The 22,120-nt window shown below is 56.6% G+C and overlaps 2 protein-coding genes across 2 annotated transcripts; both read right to left on the bottom strand.

Annotated features, from left to right (window-relative positions):
* Nucleotides 1-5,728: 5,728 nt before the first annotated feature.
* On the bottom strand, nt 5,729-10,823 carry LOC141968071 (uncharacterized). Its single transcript, XM_074922405.1, has 7 exons — nt 10,725-10,823; nt 10,265-10,603; nt 9,254-9,392; nt 8,320-8,426; nt 7,717-7,769; nt 6,987-7,124; nt 5,729-6,706 (listed from the first exon to the last, which is right to left on the bottom strand). Exons 1-7 carry the CDS (start codon nt 10,762-10,764, stop codon nt 6,599-6,601), a joined length of 924 nt encoding a protein of 307 aa, XP_074778506.1. The 5' UTR covers nt 10,765-10,823; the 3' UTR covers nt 5,729-6,598.
* A 262-nt stretch (nt 10,824-11,085) lies between these two features.
* On the bottom strand, nt 11,086-11,930 carry LOC141968069 (CMRF35-like molecule 6). Its single transcript, XM_074922404.1, has 3 exons — nt 11,891-11,930; nt 11,443-11,781; nt 11,086-11,267 (listed from the first exon to the last, which is right to left on the bottom strand). Exons 1-3 carry the CDS (start codon nt 11,928-11,930, stop codon nt 11,086-11,088), a joined length of 561 nt encoding a protein of 186 aa, XP_074778505.1.
* Between the last annotated feature and the right edge of the window lie 10,190 nt (nt 11,931-22,120).

Genomic DNA, 22,120 nt, shown 5'->3' with positions numbered 1-22,120 from the left:
GTATGTGTGTCTGTATGTGTGTGTCTGTGTGTGTGCGTGTGTGTGTCTCTGTGTGTGTATCTGCGTGCGTATCTGTATGTGCGTGTCTATATGTGTCTGTATGTGTGTGTATGTGTGTCTGTATGTGTGTGTCTCTGTGTGTGTATCTGCGTGCGTGTCTGTATGTGCGTGTCTGTATGTGTCTGTATGTGTCTGTGTCTGTATGTGTGTGTCTGTGTGTGCATGTGTCTGTGTCTGTATGTGTGTGTGTGTGCGTGTGTGCGTGTGTCTGTATGTGTCTGTGTCTGTGTGTGCGTGTGTGTGTATCTGCGTGCGTGTCTGTATGTGTCTGTGTGTGTCTGTATGTGTGTGTCTGTATGTGTCTGTGTCTGTGTGTGCGTGTCTGTGTGCGTCTGTGTCTGTATGTGCGTGTGTTTGCGTGCGTGTCTGTATGTGTCTGTGTGTGTGTCTGCGTGCGTGTCTGTGTCCGTGTGTGTGCGTGTGTGTGTCTGTGTGTCTGCGTCTGTGCGTATCTGTGTGTGTCTGTGTGTGTATGTATATGTGTATGTGTGTGTATGTATGTGTGTATGTGTGTGTGTATGTGCGTGTCTGTATGTGTCTGTGTGTCTGCATGCGTGTCTGTGTGCGTGTCTGTGTGTGTCTGCGTGTCTGTATGTGTGTGTATGTGTGTCTGCATGTGTGTGTCTGTGTGCGTGTCTGTGTGTGTGTCTGTGTGTCTGCATGTGTGGCTCTGTGTGTGTGTGTTCGTGTCTGTGTCTGTGCATGCATGCGTGTGTGCCTGTGTGCATGTGTGTGCACCTCTGTGCACCAGCGTGTGCATGTGTGTGTGTGCATGTGTGCGCACGCGTGTGTGCGTGTGTGCCCTGGGACCTGTGTGTTTACATGCATGTGCATGCACACACGTGCATGTATGTGCTTCTGTGTGCGTGCGCAGTGTATGTGCAGCTGTCAGAGGACTTGCCCCCCCGGGGTCAGAGGCCGGAGCACCCGGCAGCAGCAAAGCCCTGCAGGGGGGCTGGGCACGGCGAGGGGGGGCGGAGCTGTCCTGCTGACCTCGCTTTAAGGGAAAAGAAAAAAAAAAAATCCCCCCATTCCTGTTTCTGCTGCAGTAAAACCTGAACAGATTCAAACCCCCTCTGGGGACACGGGGGCAGCGAGGAGGGCCCCGGGCAGCCCCCCGGTGGCTGCGGGCAGCAGAAGGGCCCCGGGATGGGCCCCGAGCTCCGACCCCCCCCGGCAGAAGGTGCTGGGGGTGTCGGGGGGCGATGGGAAGCGGTGGGTGGCGGCAGGTCCGGGGAGCCCCAGGGCCGGGGGGAGCGGCCTGGGCAGGGCCCGCGGGGAGAGGGGGGGAGGCTGCGGCCCCCACGGCCCGGGGGGGGTGAGGAGAAGGGGTTTAGCTGGGAGGGGACTGAGGAGAAGGGGTTTAGCTGGGAGGGGACTGAGGAGAAGGGGTTTAGCTGGGAGGGGTCTGAGGAGAAGGGGTTTAGCTGGGAGGGGACTGAGGAGAAGGGGTTTAGCTGGGAGGGGTCTAAGGAGAAGGGGTTTAGCTGGGAGGGGACTGAGGAGAAGGGGTTTAGCTGGGAGGGGACTGAGGGGAAGGGGTTTAGCTGGGAGGGGTCTAAGGAGAAGGGGTTTAGCTGGGAGGGGACTGAGGGGAAGGGGTTTAGCTGGGAGGGGTCTGAGGAGAAGGGGTTTAGCTGGGAAGGGTCTGAGGGGAAGGGGTTTAGCTGGGAGGGGTCTAAGGAGAAGGGGTTTAGCTGGGAGGGGACTGAGGGGAAGGGGTTTAGCTGGGAGGGGTCTAAGGAGAAGGGGTTTAGCTGGGAGGGGACTGAGGAGAAGGGGTTTAGCTGGGAGGGGTCTGAGGAGAAGGGGTTTAGCTGGGAGGGGACTGAGGGGAAGGGGTTTAGCTGGGAGGGGACTGAGGAGAAGGGGTTTAGCTGGGAGGGGTCTGAGGAGAAGGGGTTTAGCTGGGAGGGGACTGAGGGGAAGGGGTTTAGCTGGGAGGGGTCTAAGGAGAAGGGGTTTAGCTGGGAGGGTTCTGAGGGGAAGGGGTTTAGCTGGGAGGGTTCTGAGGAGAAGGGGTTTAGCTGGGAAGGGTCTGAGGGGAAGGGGTTTAGCTGGGAGGGGTCTGAGGAGAAGGGGTTTAGCTGGGAAGGGTCTGAGGGGAAGGGGTTTAGCTGGGAGGGGTCTGAGGGGAAGGGGTTTAGCTGGGAGGGGTCTGAGGGGAAGGGGTTTAGCTGGGAGGGGCTCCCCGGGCCCCTCTTAGCAATTTGGTCAATGGCCCTGAAGGTCCCTCCTCGCTCTGACCAGTGCGTAAGCGAAGCTCAAGCCAGAAAACGCATGGTCTGTCATTAAAAAAGACAAAAAACCCTCATCATCCCGCCTCTGCTGGAAGAAGTTTGCTCTTCCCTGGTGTCACTCCCCTGCTCCAGCTCCCCCCGGGTCAGGCACAGGACACAAATCCCAGTCCCATGGTGTTTAGAGGGGGGTTTTGAAGACAATTCAGAGGCGCTCCCACAGCCTCTCGCTGCCCCGCTTGCCAGGCAGCAAGAGCCGTCTGGGGGGCAGCGCCGCGGCCCTGGGGTACACGAGCCGTGCTCCCCCCTGCCGGCCTCTCTGCCGGGGTGCCTGCCCCGGTGCGCATCCCTGGGGAGGGGGGAGCGGGGTGCCCCCCCAAAAAAGAACATGTGCTTTTTGATGGAGAAGAGGGAAAGATGGAGGGGCTCCCCAAATCCTGTAGAAATCCAGGAGCAGGAAGCTGATTTCTGGTGGAGAGGGGTAAAGCACGGCCGCCCCCAGGTAACCCACCTCCCCTGCGTTAGACCTCACACTCAGTGTCACACACAAGTTCCTACCAGATCACCACCAAAACCGTTTATTTGAGGAGTTACTTAAACTCAGTTACCACAGAGCTGCCCTAGGAACACCCCAGGCATCAACAAGCGTGTCTGAGCCCCAACACGGGCTCTTCCACCCGCACAGCCCTCTACTCTGCCCAGCCCTGGCTTCAGCCTTGTGGCTTAAACCAGCCCAGAGCCAAACGAAGGCCAAGGAGCAGAATAAATACACTCAAGGAGCAGAATAAAAATGCCCAAGGAGCAGAATAAAGATGCTCAAGGAAGAGAATAAAGATGCTCAAGGAAAAGAATAAAGACCCTCAAGGAACAGAATAAAGACACCCAAGGAACAGAATATAGATGCCCAAGGAGCAGAATAAAGATGCTCAAGGAGGAGAATAAAGACACTCAAGGAGCAGAATAAAAACACCCAAGGAGCAGAATAAAGATGCTCACCTCCTGCTTCTGAGCCAGGGCTTCCCCAGGAGCGGGCTGCACCCGGCTGCCCCCAACGCCAGCCTGCCTCGCTGGGGATCCGCAGCCCTGCGGCTCTGCCTAGCTTGCCCTCCTGCTGCGGGGGGACAGAAAAGCAGGGCTGGCAGCAGCACCCCAGCTGCTCAGGAAGGGCTCTGTGCACGGCTGCTTTCATGGCCTCCCCTTCCTTACAGTCTTGCTGCGGCAGGAGTAGAAGAAAAGCTTTTCTGCTTGGATTGTCCTATCTGCTCACATCTCCTTATGTGTTAATTGCAGGTTGCAGGCTACAGTAACTCATTAATGAGCCAGGCAGCGGGGGCTCCCCTAGCTCTGCCCTGCTGGGGTCTTTGTCCCCAGCTTCACACAGGCTCCCTGTTTGCCCAGGAACCACTCTTCTCCCCAGCAAGGCTCAATTGCTGCTTCTGACCCTCTGCCTTTCCTCCCTGGCCAGGAGAAGGCTTTTCTCTGCCACTGAGTGCCCTGGAGTATTAGCAAATTTTGGTATGGAGTATATATGTGTTCCAGCAATAATTATTCCAGAAGTCATCCCCTTTGAGTTATAAAATATGGGAATGGTGGAGATAAGGTGGTGAAGGGAGCAGGGCTATGTGGGACAAGGTGGCCTGCAGGGAGCATCCCTACCTGGCAGTACCCAACTCCCTCATCCACGAGTTTCTCAGCTGGGTGCACACAATCCCACTAGAAACATAGCTTAACTCTAAAAATGAATCTCCAACATACCCCTGTCCTGATGAGGGTCACATCCATCCCCTCCTGCTGCCCCTCCTTGCCCAGGCTCTGCCTCGCAGCTCCCCAAAAGAAGAACCCAAGGGTGAGGATCTGCCTGGAGGAGGTAGTAGAGAAGCAGCTCTTGGTGCTTCCAAGTGAAAAATCACTGTTCTCTTTCAGGAAGGCTTGTGCAACAGGATAGGCCATCTCCACTTTCAGCTGACTCCTGCAGCCAGAGCTCAGAAATCACGATTTTGGGGCAGAGCTGGTTGCACAGTGTAAATCAGCATCCCTGGTCCTGAAACCAGCCTGGCTGCACAGAACTACAGTGCCCATATTCCCACAGCAAGGGAAAACTCACCTCTCTGGGCAAAGCCACTTGCGTGGGACCGTGTGTGTAGAAGAGCTCAGGTTTTCCGCTCCCAGCCCTCTTTCCATCGGGAGTCAGCCCTTCCAATGCAGAAAACACAAGTTTCCCCTGCCAGGCGTTATTTCCCTCTTCCAGGCAGCTGCCCTGAAACACCGCTAACACTGGAGAAAAGACAAATTTCTTACGCCCTTAAAGTTACCTGAAAACTTTGGAAGTCTTCAGCTATTAAAACTTCGGTGATCAAAATAACTCTTGCAGAGGGTGTTGCCAAACACCCCATCTTTGCACACCCCAAGGATCCCGCACCCTCTGCTCCCCCACGCACCCCCATCACGCAGCCGGTGGCTATTTCTGCCTTAGCACTGCGGCAAGGGCTTTAATTTAAGTAAGCCATTTAGTTCTTTTTTTAAACCATGAAAACAACCTCCAGATATGAAATAATGGGACTCGGTTACCTACAAAATATCCAATTGATTCCTCCTCCCGACTCCTTCAGAGAAGACGTGTTATTATCTCCAGCAATAAATGGGGAAGCAGGAAGAGCAATACGTGATTTTATTTCCCCAGTTTCACATGAAATTTGTGGCAGAAGTTTGTCAGGGTGGGTGTGGAGGGATTTGCTTTCCCTTTTTTCCCAGCAATGGCTGGAATCTGGCCAGATTCTCGTTTTCATTACAAATTATAGCGACGCTTGTCTGTGCCGTTGGTGTTTGCTCCCTCTTCGGAAGCCCAGCCTTGTGCAGGGCGGGAAGGAGGGATCCCACCTCCTGACCGACCACAGGAGGAATTTTGCTTATATGGGAAAAACCTATAGGAATAACCACAACTGTCGTACCACTGATGTTTACTTCCAGCTGCCTTTGGTTTTGACAGAGCAAGGATGCTCTACATGGTTTCTTAAATAAAATAATTACAAAAATACTGAAACAAAGTTTTGCAGTGGTTAACAGAGTTAATGAATTGTCTCCAAATGAAGCCTTGAAATACACTTGATTCAGCCTCACAAATAGATGCCCACCCTTGTGTTTTTCAGGGCAGTGGGATGTCACGATGGATGAGTTGCCTGGCACTGGGCAGGAGCAGGGTGGGCATGCACGGAGGGCAGCGGCATGCAGCGGGCAACAGCGTGCCCAAAGCGTAGCCCTGTGGGACGTCCTGCAGCAGACAGCAGTGGGGCTCAGGGTTTGTGTGGGAGCAGCAGAGTCCTTGCCCTTAAAGATCTGGGTTCCCATGCTGCTGGAGTCTGCCTGGGTACCAGTGAGGGGCTGGACCCACTTTTGGGGTGACACTGCAATAAACCCTTCAGTGAGGTGGAAAACTGCCCTACAAATACAAATACTGTGCTAGATGCTATTAGATTCTCAGCTGCTGTCACTGATAAAGGAGCGATACTTTACACAGAAGAACATATTTAATGGGTGCCAGAACATAAATTATCAGCAAAGCAGAGAAGACAAGGGTCACAGTTACAGCCCATCCTTGTGCTCACAGCCCGGCGGTCGTTGGGAGTGGTGATGAAGAGAGAGCAGGAGCAAACTTCCCCGGGGCTGAGACCAGGGAGTGGGTCAGGGGAGACACTTCCCAGCCACCACGGAGGAGGGATGGGAACACTTCTGCTGTCTCCTTCACACCAAGACCCTAATGCACTGCACCCTCCACCTGAGCCCCCCAGTATTTGGATATAACATTTCTTGCTGTCCTGCTTCCCAGGAGCTGCCAGCTCTGCCTGGTGTTGGCATGAAATAAAGTCAGTCTGAGGTGACCAGAGGGTTTGGGAGCTTCAGCCTGCGTGAATAATGCAGACAAAGGGGCAAGCGGGGCGGGTGCTGGGTGAAGGGAGCCAGGCAGCCTACCCACAACTCCCAGCCCACCCTCACCTCCCATCACTGGGCTCTCCCACACCCTGCCTGGCTGGTGTCTGGCCTGGGCTACCCCGAAGGGGCAGTTTTTATTCGCAGCACCATTCCTCTGTGTGTGAGGTCTCCAAATGCAGAGGGATGATTTCATCCTTATCCCATTCTGTGCCTCCCGCTCAACCTTACTCTCTTTGAGGTTGCTCCAAGGAAATGTCTGAGCCCAGGAGAGCAGCAGCTCTGCTGTCAGGCCAGCTCCTGCCTGAGCGGAGAGCCAGCCCGTGTCCCGCTGGCACTGCTGGCAGCAGGAGCAGCTGGCAGGGCCGGGTGCCGGCTCACTCCCTCCACGCTGGAGCTGACGGCACATTGACATAGATCTCCTGCTGCTCCAACAGAGAATTCTGTGTGCTGGCATATGTAGCTTCTTTTTCCTTTTCCAAACACTAGGAAAGGAGGGGGATAAACAAAAAACACCCTTCACAGGGCTGCTCCAGGGCAACACCATCTGCTGGAACCTCTCTCAGCTGCTTTAAGCACCCAGGAGCAGCTGTGGGGACTGGAGAGGGCACCCACATTATCCAGGGTCATTTGCACCCCAGCTCAGCATGTCCCTTTGCAGCTCCCCCCTACCCACCCAACCCCTCCCGCTGCCCACGCCATCACCCACCCGGCCCAGCTTTCCACCCACCACCTTGAGCTCGACGCTGCTCTGTGTTCTCCTACCCGATTGCTCTGCTTGACCTCCATGTATTCGGTCGTGGTGCTTGTCAAGCAGCGGACAGCCTCGGCATTGCTGTACAACTGGCTCTCGGCTGTGCCCGAGCCGTGCTTAATCTCCGCGTAGTTCAAGGCATCCCTTCCCTGACACGTGAAGGAGAGGGATGAGCTCTTAACCTTCTGCTGCTCCCCCGCCTGCAGCCCGCAGGGGTGGGAACATCTCCCGTCCTGCTGCCTTTCCCCATGCGAGGTGAGACAGCTGCAGGAGCACAAATTTAACCTGCAGCAAGGGCTGGCTCAACATTCTCCAAGGGAAATCTGGTTAGTGACACCAAGCCCCTCTCAAAAGCCAACAGAAAACATTAGAAAATACTTTCCAAGCAGTGATCAAAGATCAGCTGCCCTGCAGCCTCCTCAGGCATGCTTTGCTACAGGTTCTCAAGGCTGTTTCACCAGAGAAGCAGCTCCCATGTTTGGAGGGGCTTGGAGAGAAACCTCTCAGTTCAATTTTAAATACCCTTCCCAGGAATACTCTGCAATAGTTGCATAAAATCCCTGGTCGGGTCTTTCTGTTGGCAAACAGAACCTGAAGGATCCCTCCCAGCCTAAAGAGCCATGAACCTGGAGGAAAGCAAACGGCTCTGGCAGATCATTTGCTCAGCTCAGGGTGTGAGGTTTCCCCTCTCGAGGCGAGCTCGGAGCACACCACCCCAAGACCTTGTGCGATTTGCCTTACTGTATGCGATGTGCTGTGGATCCTGTCCATCTCTACAGCTGCTCTGGAGAGAGCTGGATGAAGCACAGATGTGGTTAGACACGAGTGAAACCAGGGGGAAAGACATGTATTAAAAAACTCAGCTGCCGCTGCAAATCTCACCATAAGCAGGAAGGGAACCTGCTGCCCCATCAACCATCTAAACTGGAGAAGTTCTTCAAATAAAACCAGACTCCACCTGCCAGCTGGTGACATCCCCTCCCGTCCCTCCCCATCTTTCACACTGGCCTCAAACTTTGCATCAAGCCTAGTGCAAGCCTGGCCTACACAACTGAGCATGTCTGGAGAAGCTGACGGTGCCCAAACTCAAGCAGGTGCCGTGCCAGGCAGCACCCATCCCAAGCTGCCATTCCCTGCTCCCATGGGGATGAGACCCGTGGGAAGCCCCACTGGTCCCTCGGGGGAAGGAGACCTTGGTGAAGGTCTCAGTGATGGACCCAGGGATTGGATGGATCATGGTGGGAATGGGCGAGAAAAAATAAATATGGAGGAAAAAACAAATATAGCAGAAGACAGTCTCTGGTGCACAAACAACGCGTGTGTGGCGCTGACAGCTTTGCTTACCCTTCTTCCTCTTCCTGGACAGTATTACCAAAACAACAGCAGCAACTGCAAGCAAAAGAAGAACTACTGCGACGCCTGGAGTGAGGATGTGCTCCACCGTGTTCAAGCTGCAAGAAAAAAAGAGTTTCTGTTCTCAAGCTTCTTTTTGGAAGCAGACACAGGAGGAACCAGCACAGAGTAGGCAGGCGGGAGCGGCTGTGGGTGATGGGGTTTGCTTGGGGAGGAAGGGAAGCAGGCGTGGGGGTGGTCAGGCTGCACGCTGGGCACGGAGCAAACTGAGAGCTGCCGACACAAATGGACAGCTGTCGTGTCATCACTGTTTTAAGGATCAGTTCCTGCACCTAATTTTGCACTGGTTTAGCTCCACTATTTGTTGACCTGGTTGTAATGGGCAACCAGGCAAGGTGGGTGTGCCAGCGAGCCCTTGGGTGTGCTGTCGGGGGCCTCAGCTTTGCCCACTTCCTGCATCTCCTCCAAGAGATAAAGGAGAAGGAAGGAAGCTCTGCCACTACAGTCTCATGCTCTGTCAGCTGTGTCTGCTGGGCTGCGTGTCACTACAAAGCAGAACAGGACCCGGCTCAGCACTTGGTTTCCCACAAGCAAACGGTCCCTCTGGGTTTTGGGGAAGGAAACAGGCTTATTGGTGCAGCCAAAATCCACTTCTCACATGGTGGTAACCTGCACCTTGCTTAAGCTGCAAGACAGACAAGGGGACAAGCAGGGCTTTGCCAGAGCCAAGAGACCAGGGGCACTGCGATTATTTTCCATGCAGAGTGACTGGCTGAGAGGACGAAGCGCTGGTCCTTAAAGGCAAAAGCAAGAGGTCTGAATCTGTAAGGGAGGCGTGAAGAGCCCAGAGGGTTCCAGGGCTCCAGCTGCACCAAAGAGACCTCATGGAGGGAGGTGGCTGCTGTGGGCAGGAGCTGATACTCACCCTGGAGGGCTGGAGTCTCCGTGGTGCAAGTGGTTTGATCCTGGTACCACAACTTTCCCCGAGGGAGTTGTCTGTGTGGGGACTGGTATGGAGCTAGTGGGTAGGGTGTAGGGTGATGCCGGGGAGATGGAAGGAGGAGCTATAATGGAGGAGAGGTTTGGTCAGTCTCCCTACCTCCGTGGGGGAAAATCCTGTGGGTTTTGCAGTGAGCCAGAAGTGACCCACTTACTGTCACACCAGGAGAAGCTGGGTCCCCTCTGCCACGTCCAGAGCACGCTCCTCAAGGTGGGAGGGTTGTAATCCCCTGTCCCTGCCCAGGAGGCTTTTTGTGGTCCCAGTCCCCCCCCAAACACGCACACACAGAGACCAGGGTTCACCCTGCACCCCGCGCCCAGCCCGGTACTAACACAACAGCCCCATACAAGTGTCCCACCATGGGGGCTGGTCCCTGATGAGGGGACAGGGAAGGACATTCCCTGAGCCAAGGGCCTGGTACCCACAGGCACTGACTGCCCCACAGTGGAACATGGGGCAGCAAAGGGGGGTGAGGAACTCCCTGGAGTTATAAAATAGTGCAAGGAAAGCACAGACAGTGATACAGAGAAATTACTACTTGTTTTGAGATTTATTTACTTATTTGCTTATAGAAAATTGCTTAGCAACTTATTTACTTACTTATAGCAAGTTATAGTATTTTTTAAAATATTGCTAAGAATCCTGCTGGCAGAGTCTGATAAGAGGGGAAAATGGGGCACAGAGAGCAGGGTGCTGCACCCCAGTAATGGGGGTGGGTGATCCTGGGGTGCTGAGAAGGGACTGTGGTGAGACCTGGGCACAGGGAATGTGTGAACGTGGCACCGGCCACGGCGGCAGCCAGCTGAGCCCTGGTCACACTCCCGGGGGGCTGCCCCACGCGGCGTGAGCACCCACCTCCCCCAGACTGCAGCCCCCACTCCCAGCAATTGAAGGGGACACACCAGTGCTGAACGTGGGGGACCCACAAGTACTGACCTGGGGCCACGATCAGTTCCACAGCGTGACTTTCATCAACCTGCAATTTGCCCGTTCGAACCCCACAGATGTAGGTGCCCGCGTCCCCCTCGGCCAGGCGCTCCATGGTCACCGTGAACACCCGCCGTGTGCGATTGTCCTGGATGGACAATCGGTGCCGCCGCACCACGGGATGCTCTCTCGAGGTGATGATGATGTCATCAGAACAGGTGAAAAATCTTCCCGGATAGCACCAGAATTTGGGCTTCATGTCATGACCAGCCCGGTAGGTGCAGTTCACCGAGACGGACCCCCCCACGTATCCCTGCACGGTGCGGGGGCCCATCACTGCCCAGCAGCCTGCGGAGACACACGGAGCCGCGGTTGTGCTGCTGCCGCCGCCGCGCCCGCCCCGCCCGTCGGCGCTTAGATCCCCCCCGGAGCCGCTCCGGGGCTCGGGGGCTCCGGCCCGGCCCCTTACCTGGCAGCAGCACCCCGGCGAGCAGCGCCAGGACCTGCATGGCCGCTCCGGGACGGCGGCGCTCGCCGTTCTGCCGCGCCCGGTTCCTCTCCGCGGGGCCCGGCCCACCCTCGCAGCATCGCCCGCCCCGTCGAGGCGGAGCGCCGGGAGTCCCGGGGCTGCCCGACCGCGGGGGCCGCCGGAGAGAAGAAACGGAGGCACGGCGTGGTGGCGGAGAAGCTTTATTGCAGCCGCCGGCGGCGGCGGGAAGGGCGCGGCGAGGCCCCGGTGCTGCCGCACCCCCACGCCGTTGGGGCCGTCGGGACCGGGGCGTCCCGGGGCGGAGCGGCGCCGGCTGCGGCCGTGGGGGCCCGGCAGAGGCTCAGCCCCGCAGGCTGGCCCACAGCACGGCCCCGCTCATGGCGAGCAGCGCCGGCACCTGCAGCCCGGCCAGCACCGGGAAGTAACGGAAGGAGCCGGGCGTTCCCCGAGGAGCGTCCGTGCCCGCGGCGGTCGGCGGGGGGGTGCTCGGAGGGAGGGTGGGGGCCCGGCTGAGCGTTGGGCCTGCGAACGCGAAGAGGGGACAGATGCAGCGGGTGCCCCCCGGGCACTGAGCCGTCCTTGTCCCTCTCCATCCTCCCACCCGCCGGGCATCGCCTCCTCCCCCAGCGCTGCCCCGGCCCCGCCGTGTGGTTGGCACTGGTGCTGTGCGGGGGGGGACGCAAGTGCAGGGACTGACCTGGGGCCACAATCACCTTCACAACGTGACTTTCATCAGCATCGAATGTGCTCGTTCGAACCCCACAGACGTAGCTGCCCGCATCACGCTTGTCCAGGCTCTCCATGGTCACTGTGAACACCCGCCATGTGCGATTGTCCCGGATGGAGAATCGGTGCCCCCGCACCACGGGCTGCACCCTCAAGGTGATGATAATGTCATCAGAACAGGTGAAAATTCTTCCCGGATAGCACCAGAATTTCGGCTGCATCTCCTGGCCAGCCTCGTACCTACAGTTCACTGAGAGGGACCCCCCCACATATCCCCACATGGTGCGGGGGCCCGTCACTGCCCAGCAGCCTGCAGAGACACACGGAGATATGGGAATTCTGCCTCCACCCTGACACCTCCTGCCCCATGGGGCGGGTCCAGTGCTGGGCTTGCGTCCTGGGGGTCCCCTCAGCCCTACCTGGCAGCAGCACCCCAGCGAGCAGCAGCAGGAGCCCCATGGGCAGGCTGGTTTGGGCTGCGTGGCCGGGCAGTCCTCCTGCCCCTTGTTCTCCTTGTGTCTCTGGGGCTTTGCTTCCTCTTCTGCCTGGGCTATCAAATTTCTTGCTGCTGGAGATTTAGCAAGGCCATGGGGTGTCTTGTTTCCTGTGGTCGCAGCCAATTTCCTGCCTCCCCTGTCACTGAGGGCACTGTGATGCACTGAGCCCTGCTGCCCTGCTCCTGCCTCTGCCCCAGGGTCTCCCCTTTCTGCCCCTGGCACAGCCCCCCCAGCAGGGTACAGTCCGGCCTTTCCCTGCCTCGATGCCACACTCTGGCCAAACAGTGCACCCAGTGGGGGATCTGCCTCTCGAAGGGTGGCTCAGCCCTGCACAGGGACCCCCTAAGCCCCAAACGTGCCCCCAGACTGGGGCAGTGCTCCTGCGTGGGCACCCCGTTCCCCCTGGGGGAAATGCAGAGAGGGAGCCCCAGCCTCCTGTCCCTGTGCAGCTGGATGTGAGCACCCACCCCTGCTGCCCTGGCCACCACATCCCTGCTGGGCTGTCCCCAGCACAGCCCAGGGCCCTCCAGGTTTCCGCCCCTGTCCCCATTCCTTGTCCCTTAGGAGGAACCAGTCCCTCCCAGTGTCCTCCCTCCCACCCATCAGCAACTTGCCTAGCCTGCACTGGGTTGGGCAAACCCTTGGGATGAAGCTCCCAAGGGTGAGGGAGGGTTTGGGGACAGGCAGGACAAACACAGCCCATGGACAGGGACCTGGTGTCTCAGGGTCTTTATCCTACAGCCACAGGCTGGTCCTGGCTCAGACCAAAGCCTCACACGTGGACCCACTGCTGATGCCATTGCGATGGCAAGGAGACAGCTTTATTGTCAACGAGTTTAGTGGTGCTCAGGGTGTTCCTCCGTGGAGACACAGCTGAGCTGGCCCTGGCGCTGACTTGGCCCTGGCCCTGAACCCTGGCCCCCAGCAGTGGCTCTCTGCAGGCAAAGGGTGTCTGCTCTGAGCAACACCCGGGCCGGGTGCTGGGCTGCCGGGGGTCCCTGTGCAGTTGCTCCCAGGTCCCTTCTCCTCCAGGGAACAACCTGGGAGCCGTGCAATTCCCCGTGACTCTGCCTTAGAGCTGCCACCTCCATCCCTTCTACACGTGGTGGCTCTGAGTCAGGGCTTGTCTCCACCTGACGGTGCCAGTACATGTCCCTGGATGGGGCACTCCAGGGATGGAAGGTCTCACCCACTTCCCTGGCCCCCCCTTCCTGGAGCTTCCCCACTCCTGTATGTTCACCCAGGAGATGGCACTTCAACTCCACCAATGAACAAGGAGCTGGGACCCCAGGGGGTGGGAGCACAGCCCTGGCCCCTGCACTCCTGGTGGGCTCCTGGCAGGAGCAGGCAGGCAATGGAGCAGCAGGGGGAGAGTGAGGTGTGGGAGCCATGGTCGGGGTCCCCAGCCCTCTCCCGCACAGCCAAAATACTGCGTCTGCAGCGGAGGTTTTGCCGTGTGGGGCTGGAGTGGGCTGTGATATCCTGGTTCACGCCTGTGTCTGGCACCTTGGGCATTTTGGTTCACAGAAGCTGTGGGATGTGGGATATGGTATAGCCTGGGAGGGGAGGGAGGTGGCCATGCTGCTCTCTGTGACATGGCTGCTGGTGGCAGCCACCCCGTGGGGGACAAGCACATGTAAAGAGCAGGGTTCTGGCAGGGTTTCAGCAGTGTGCAGGTGCTCACTTTTTAGAGATGCAGAACCTGGAAAAGTGTAGGAAAAGTATAGGAGCAATGAGAAAAGGAGCCCGCGGTGCAGCTGAGTGCGATGTGAGCTTTGCTCGGGCTGAGCGTGGAAAGTTGCTGCAGTGGGGGAAAGAGTTATGGAAGGACACTGTTCCCTGGCTCTCGCTCAGCTGGACACAGGTGTTTAGTTGCACCAGGCGGGGCTGGCAGGGCTGAGGGCTCCTCTCCCCGGGCCGGGGCTCAGCTGATCCATGGTGCAGTGGCCCGCTGTGACCTCATGATCCCACAGCCATGCCACAGCATGTCCCCCCATGGCCCCACACATCAGCCACCAGAGCCCCAGGCAGTGCCAACAGCTGAAGAAGGGAGCAAACGGACAGACAGATGGACAGACACCTGCAGGATACCCAGGCTTTATTGCAAAATTTTCTTCAGTTGTCAGCTCCAGCTCAGCAGACGCCGGCTCTCTGCACCCCCAAACTGCCCCTCTACAGCGCAGGGGCTGCCAGGAGGGGCCAAGGTTTCACAGAAGGAGAAGCACCTAGAGCAGAGCAGCTCCTGGCACAGGGCAGCTGGGATGGGGAGCACAGTGCTGGCAGGGTGGGGGGAAAGGGGCAGGAGGACGCTCCTGCGGCTCTGAGGTTGTTGGGGCAGGTGGGCAGCCCGGTGCCCTGATGCTGCTGGTCATCTCAAAGAGCTGCAGGTTTTCCCGGTCACGGCTCCTGCACCGGCTCCTCACCCAGGCGGCCCTACACACCAGGGCCAGCGCCACGGACGCCTTCACGGTGAGGAAGAGCAGGAGGTGAGTGATGCTGAGCGGGCACCTGGATAGGAGAAAGGAGATGAGGCTAGAGCTTGAGTAAGGTCTGGGTAATTAGCATGGGAACTGGGGCTCTTGCATGTCTGCCAGCCACCCTGCTTGCCCCTGGGATGCCCCTTGGGGCTGCTGTGATGGGGGAAACCCAGGGATGGGGGTGGCATGCAAGGGAAAATGTGTCTTAGGGTGGGAAGTGCTGCTGGGGGCTTGCCCAGACCCCGAGCCCTGACTCACAGCACTGGAGGGTCCTCAGAGCCCGTGGGGCCCAGGAAGTTGGTGACCAATGGGTTCACATTGCTGCCCTCGGATGTGGTTGAAATAGCTATGAAAAAAACACAGAGTCAGAGCAAAGTCGAGACCCCCCTGCAACCCATCGTGCTCCCTGCACAAGGATCTCTGCCCCAAAAGTTCAGCCACAGAGGTGCAGGAGGTGGAACTGAGGGTGTCCAGGAAATGCATTGGGCACTGAGGAGGAGGAGGAGAAGGAAAAGGGGATTTTACTGGGAGGGACAGCTCCGTACAGCCTCCTCTGTCCCTCATCCAGATTTGCACCAGGGCAGCCTCCAGCGGGTCTCATGCCCGCAAGGAGCTTGTTCCCACTTTGAGAAGCCCTGTGCTCCCCTGGCTGGGGAGGCCCTGTCCCCAGCACTGTGACAGGCTCCATCACACACCCCTGCTTTGCTCCCAGCCCTGCTTTACCTGCAGACACCATCACCTCGATATTGTGCCACAGGTTGAACCACAGTGTCCTACTCAACCCGCAGGAGTACCAGCCTGCATCACTCGACGTGACACCACTCAACATCACCGTGAATGAGCGTGCCATGTGGTTGTCCCTGATGGACACGCCATCCTGTGTCACCGTCACCTCTGAGCCATTGGTTTGGGCGATGTAGGTGAAGCAAAACCAGAGGAAGCTCGGGCGGCACCAGTACTTGGAGTAGTGCTCGTAGCCTGGCTTGTAGCTGCAGGACACTGCCAGCGAGCTGCCCTGCTTGGCCACCGCGTGCTTGGGGCCCGTCACTGCCCAGCCACCTGCAGGGGACAGGGAGAGGTGCTGCAAGCATGTACCAGCATTGCCTCGGGGACCTGAGGACACTGGACCTGAGCCCAGGATGATGGGGGCCACCCTGTCCCAAGGGAGGCTGAGTCCGTGCACTCAGCAATGAGGAGATGAGATGTCCCCAGTCATTAAAAAAAGAGTCCCTGTCAAGCATGCATGTTATTAAACGAGCAAAAAGCCTTATTAGCAGGGTTCATATGACAGCAATACAAGCATATCTCAGAGATCACCCCCTGTAGCCACCCACTGGCCACAAGAAAAGGACAGTATTAGCTGGGCTCTTGCCGTGACCGCGCTGGGCTTCCTGGGCCGTCTGGGTCCCAGACTGTCCACAGCTCTGTCAGAGCCCTTGGGGTGGGAACCGCCTGCCCTGTGCTCCCGTGTCTTACCTGAGAAAAGGGTCCAAACCAGGAAAATCCTCATTTTCCAGCTTCTCACTCCCAACGTGGATTTTTCCCTGTGGTTATTCATGAAGCACCCTGTGGGATGGAGCCAGGATCACATGCACCCAGGTCCCAGGAGTTTTCCAAGCCTCCTTCTCCTGTTGCTTCCTTGGGCAGTGTTTACCCACAGACCCTGGAGGTCTTTTTTAAAGGCGATTTCTTCCTTCCCTTTGACGGGGACCATGACTCACCCTGGGGGTGTCTCATGAGAGAGACTCTCTGCTTTTGTTCTGAAACAGTCACTGGTGCCAAAAGGTCAAAATGCAGCAGGTTCCTCCTTCATGATGCCCTTCCCAGAAATGAATGCAGCCCCTTCCCTGTGCACAGAGACAGAAGGGCTTCAGGGGGCTTTGCAGGAGGAGCTGGGCCAAAGCAAGGGTCCAGGGACTGGGGTAGAGTGAATGTAAGTCAGTCCCTGCAGATGGACCTGGTGGGACCATTGGGATACTCTCCTGGTCATGATGGACTGGGGTGATGGACTGGGATGGTGAGCTGGGATGCTGGGCTGGGATGATGTATAGCCATCCCCACTGCACTGCTGCTCCCTGGCTCCCAAACCAGCTGCCAGTGGGATCTGGGCAGCTTTTGTTTGTTTTCTCAAGCAGAAGTGTCTCATTTCCCCCCAGATATGCCTTTTTTGGCACAGCCGTGGGTTTTGAGTGACAACACTGTTTTTCTCCTGAAATTAAATGTTTCCGCTGAAAGTTTCAGAAACCCCAACATAAAAAGCAAAACCGCTTCCCTGGCAGATGCCTTGCTGATGGCTTTCTTCCTTGATGCCCCTTGGAATGAGCAGAAAGCACAAACCCCCAACCTTGACAGAGGCTGAGGCTGCTCCTTCCCCCCATCCCGTCCCCTCCCTGTCCCCCACCATGGGAAGAGGGAGTTCTTTCTGATCATCAAATAACCTTCTTCATTCCCAGTGAACTGTGTGAGCCAAGTTGCTGCAAACAGCAGTGAGATCTAAATTCAGGAAGTGGCTGGAGATTACAAACATGCTCTCTGTTGATAAGCTTTCTTGGAAAGCTGGACAGCCAGGGCTCCAGCCACCTCCTCAGCCACTCTCCTCTTCCTTGCTTGGAGTGTTGGCTCCGATTCCCCCTCCTAACTCAGCCCCGTCAGTGCCAGGGTGCCACAGGGACCCTCAAAGGGGACAGCAGCAGCAGAGCAGCTCTGTTGGTGCATCAGATTGTCCCCTCTCCCCTCCAGACAGAGCTCCCACAGAAGAATTTATCAGTTTATCTGAAGCTAAAGCAATCTGTTTGCTGACAAGCCGGGAAAACATCCGGCTCCTCAGGCTGTGCAGGAGTCAGGGATGTAGTTTCTTGCCAACTGAGAGGCGTGGGTCAATCTGCCAAAGCAGTGCAGGGCCAGGAGGCTCTCAGGGTCCCACCCAGGACTCTGTGCACCCCACTTGGCAGGATTGTGTAGGAGGGGAGGAGTCTTCACCCTGAATGGCTGCTGCAAAGAGGTGCTGGAGCACATGAGCTGACCAGAGATTCCAACACCAAAATGGGGAAAAACCAGCACAGGAACTTCATAATCTTTGCTTGATCTTTGCAGAGACCTCGAATTCATGGGGGTGCTGGAGGCTGCGTGTCCTGGTGCTCCCTCTTGGCCAGGCTAAGGATTAATGTGGGATGGGTGCAGCCTCCTAGGCGCTCGGAGGGCATCAGCTCACCCTCTGGGCTGCATTTTGGCTGAGAGGATCATGTCAGGCCCTGCCACCTCTCAGGAGTGTGAGTGCCTGGTCCCAGCCCCGGGCTCTGCTGGGGTCTACAGCACTGAGCTGGTCTGGGGGGAAGTGGGAGATGAGAGACATGGAGATGAGTGAGCGGGAGTGATCCGGACGTCACCAGGAGCTGCCGTACAGCACCGAGGGCTGTGGCTGGGTAGCTGGGGGTTGGCTCTGCCAATGGTGCTTGCTGGGACAGAGTGGTTAGGGTGATGCGGGGCTTCCTCCTCTTCCTCCTCTTCCTCCTCCTCCTCCTCCTAAGGCTTTTTTATACCAGGTATGACCATGCTGGGGCTCAGGGGAAAATCAGGAGCATGGCTGCACCACTGGAGCTGGTCCAGTCAGCAACTCCCACTGTGCTCCCACTCCCCATTCAGCACCAGAGCTTGAGTTGCCCCCGGAGCTCCCCAGGCACATGGCTGGGCAGGGATGGAGCTGAGCTTCCCCCCGGCTTGAGCTCCAGCTTGGCTGCCGCTGCCCAGGCTGCTGCCACAGGGCTATCAGCAGGCGCTTTATGTAGCATCTCCCCACTTCTTTTTTTTTTTCATCCTTGTGAGTTTTCTTCCTCTTTCTAAAACTGCTGCATAGGTTTCCATTTCGCAGTAGGGTAGATGATGAGACCTACCCAAACAGGGGCTTTTCCTTCTGCATCTCCCCTACCTGGGATACACAGCTGAAATCCCGACGTCTCCATGGGAGGCTGGGCTGGGGGGAGCAAGATGGGACCCCTCACTGCCAAGGTCCCCTGGGACCCTTCCTCCACCCCCATCATGACCTTTGGTCCCTTTGCTCTGTGCAGAGTCCTGGAAGGAAAGGAAGGAGCGCCGGGGAAAAATAAAAAAGCAGAAGTGTGGGAAGAGGGGTGACCACACTGGCCACAGCACCACTTATTTCCTGGGGCACCTTGGAGTCACTGGGCCTGGGGAGGGGACAGAGGTCACATCTCCAACCAGATGCTGGTCTCCCCTTCCTCCCCACATACTCCTTATAGCTGAGCACAAGAACTGAGGAGAATGAGAAGGGGCTGCCAGGGCACAGCATCCCCTGGTTCCCTGCAGCCTGGACCGGGGATGCTGGGCTTTTAATCCCTGACTGGGGGATATTTTAAACACATCCTAAATGTTCTGGTCTCATCTCATTTAATAACCTCATGGCAAGGTGGGGATAAACAGTGCTGGCCGGGTGGCTCTTCTCACCCTTCCCTTGGAGCGGGAGGAGGCTTGGCAGAAGTGGCTCAGAGGTGGAGGCTCCAGCTGGAACACACGTGGGGAAGGCACCTACAAGGGCATTTGCTGGCTGGGGATTTTGAGGGCAGCTCCGTTACCTGAAAGTAGCCGGAAGCAGCTCTTCAAAGAACCACTTTAGTAGAGAGGATGAGGTAATTTTCCAAGCCACATCCGTGCTATCACCATCAGGTGAGAGGTACAATCTCCCCTTCCCTTTCTCTGTTTCAGGTTTTGTTTCTGGGCAGGATGAGCAGCTGCCCAGCCCAGTGCAGGGACTGGGACACCTGGTACAGCCAAGGGCTGGTTCCTCCCCATCTCCACAGTCCCCAGGATGCTGTTACCCTCCAGAGATCCCCTGACTCCATTGCAGTGGCTGAAGGCAGATCTTCCTGACCCTGAGGATACTGCAGGGATTTACAGCTGCCCAGCACCTACATTGCAACTCCCACGTGAGGTTTTACCCTATTTCTCCTTTCAGCTGTTGAGTGAAGGGGCCGTGGCTGCAGCAGGGACACTGGCTGGGGGGTGTTGATGAGGGTTTTGCAAAGGGGATGGCTCCAGCTCAGCACCTCAGCCCCAATCCACCACAGCAGCCTGTGAACCTGCTCCTGGAGGGGAAGAGAAAGAGGAGAAAGAGAAAGAGAAAGAGAAAGAGAAAGAGAAAGAGAAAGAGAAAGAGAAAGAGAAAGAGAAAGAGAAAGAGAAAGAGAAAGAGAAAGAGAAAGAGAAAGAGAAAGAGAAAGAGAAAGAGAAAGAGAAAGAGAAAGAGAAAGAGAAAGAAAGATGGGAGTGGGTAGGATCGAGGAGCCCTGGAGCACCAACACGAGAGGCTCTATTACATAAGGGGCTGCAATACTTAGCCTAATTAAAGTGAGTCAGGTTGAAAGTGGTGAAACCAGAAAGGGAGTGGAGCAATTCAGACAGAAACTGATGCAGCAGAAAGTGGTGCGGAGTCGTGCTGCCTGGTCCCCTGCAGAAATGGGGACAGCCCCCGCAGAGCCCCCACAGCATCCTGCATGGGTGCTGGGGTGCTGCAGACACCCCGGGGGGGAAAGAATAAACGCAGCTGCCTGAGGAGGAGGCTGCAGCAAAGGACAGGGGAAGGCACCGGGCTCTGCACCAGCGTCTCTGAGGTGTGGTTGTGGCGGGGGGGGGGGGGGGGGCTGCCCTGGTGGGGTGAGCTGGGTCCTCCCTGCCCAGAGCTGGGTGCTGCCCTGCTCTTGAGCCGAGACCCCTCTCTTTGGGGCAGCAAGTGGCTCAGGAAACACAAGGCAAGGCTATTCTGTAAGAGAAGAAATGTTGCTGGAACACTTCTCAGGAATCCCAGTGATGCATCCAACAGGAACAAATCAATTCGTCTTTTCATCTCAGCCACCCTTGGGGCTGGAGCGAGCACTCGCATGCGGATCAGTAGCCGTGTCAGTGAGCAAAGTGGCCCCGGCAGCAGTGGGGTGATTGCTGGTGGTGAGAACATGGCAGTGGGAGACAAGATGACACCTGCGCTCCTGCAGCCCCTGCCCAGCAGCAACGGGACATGGAGCGACATGGTCAGGCGCTGCTTTTGTCCTGGCTCTGGCAAGGTTGTGGGTTGGGGTTTAGTGTCTGGTGGTGGCCTTAACAAAAAGGCTCAAAACCTCCATGGAACAGGCAGTAATGGAATCAGTCCATGTGTGCACCTCCTCGGTGCATGGCCCAGCACCAACAGATCTTCCCCAGCTCCCATCCCACCTTCCTACCCAAAGCTGAGCCTTTCCAGAGTCCTCTGCTTCAGGCTTCAATGACATTTCCAACCCCTGACTCTGTGATTTAATCTAAGGCCTTTGAAAAATAATCTGGGTGTTTCAGACTGTGTTTTCACGGGCAGATTAGGCCACTTTGGTGAAATTGTCCTTAGGAAATAAGGCTGAATTTAATAATTGCTAATGCAGCTCCTTTAGTGCTGGCTGATTGAGCACACAGTTTCTGATGTCTGCCTGCCACTGCCATCTCAGATAACCAAGATAAACCCAGATCATCCCCAGATCTGCTGACCTAGCAAAGCTAACAAAAGAGAGAAATACTTGCAGATTTGGTGGTGGTGGAGAGTTTACTCTGGGTTGTGTGTTAGGCTGGACTCCTCAGCCAGAAAGGGCTAAGGCTTTAATTATTACAGTGAAATTAAGAAAGCAAAATTCAGCAGATTGAGAGGATGAAATTCTGACCCCTCCCTAGTTCACGGGGAAGGAATGACTTCAGCAAGGCTCAGATCTCCCCCAAAAAGTGTTGTACAGGCAGTCCAGGGATGTACTACAGGGGGTTAATGGTGTTAGGCAGCCGAGAAAGAGCAGGCAAGGAGTACAGTAAAGCAGAAACTCCTGAGCTGGATTTAAATCCTTCACTGTTACAGCTGTACTTCTCAAGGCAAGTAGACAAGTAATTAAACTTTGAGAGATTACAGTCTGCCAGCAAAACAGACCAAACAATGGAGCTAAATTGCAGGTTCCTTTGAAATCACTCCTGCCGTTTGCAGGTCATTTCCTCTGCTTTCATTGCTCTGAGCTGATTTCAGCCGGCCAGCTCTTGCTCTGGGCTATAAACTGCTCGCTGGCTCCCAGGAACCTCTGCTGGGGTCTGGGAGAGGCTGGGAGAGCAAGTGGTTTGCTTTGGCAAAGCCATTCATCGATGTGTGAGGGGAGAGTGATGCGGGTGTCAGGCTGCTGGGCTCTGATGAAGCCGCTGATAGCACTTATCTGCAATGGGTCGGTCCCCCAGAGCCATAAAGCCATATAAAGCCCTTGGAGCAGAGCTAGGCTTGTCTTTTGCCAGCAATCTGTGTTGTCTCATTAGGCTGCATTACACTTGGCGATGTCATCATAGATAGGAAAACTGTCTTCCTCCTGAGCACTGTTAAGCCTGCAGGGCCAAATGTGTCTCTGGTGTAATGCCAGTGCCTGTAGTAAGAAAGGTGAATTTGGCTTTTTTGAGGCTTTCCTTGCTCAGCGGCAGCTTCTTGCTGCTCTCCTTCATGACTTGGAAAAGAGAAACAAACATTGCTGGAGCTGAGCTGGGTCAGAGGATGCTCTCCAAGGCCCAGAGCCCCTCCTGCAGCATGGACCTCCAGAGGTAAGCAGGGCTGGAGCCTGAGATCTGGTGGTGCGCTGGGGGCTTCATCTCCTCTTCACTGGGTTCAAGTTCATCCCACCCA

This window comes from Athene noctua, chromosome 18, assembly GCF_965140245.1.
Source record: "Athene noctua chromosome 18, bAthNoc1.hap1.1, whole genome shotgun sequence".
Classification (NCBI taxonomy): domain Eukaryota; kingdom Metazoa; phylum Chordata; class Aves; order Strigiformes; family Strigidae; genus Athene; species Athene noctua.
Note: the sequence above shows the minus strand (reverse complement) of the source record. Positions and strands in the feature narration are given on the sequence as shown.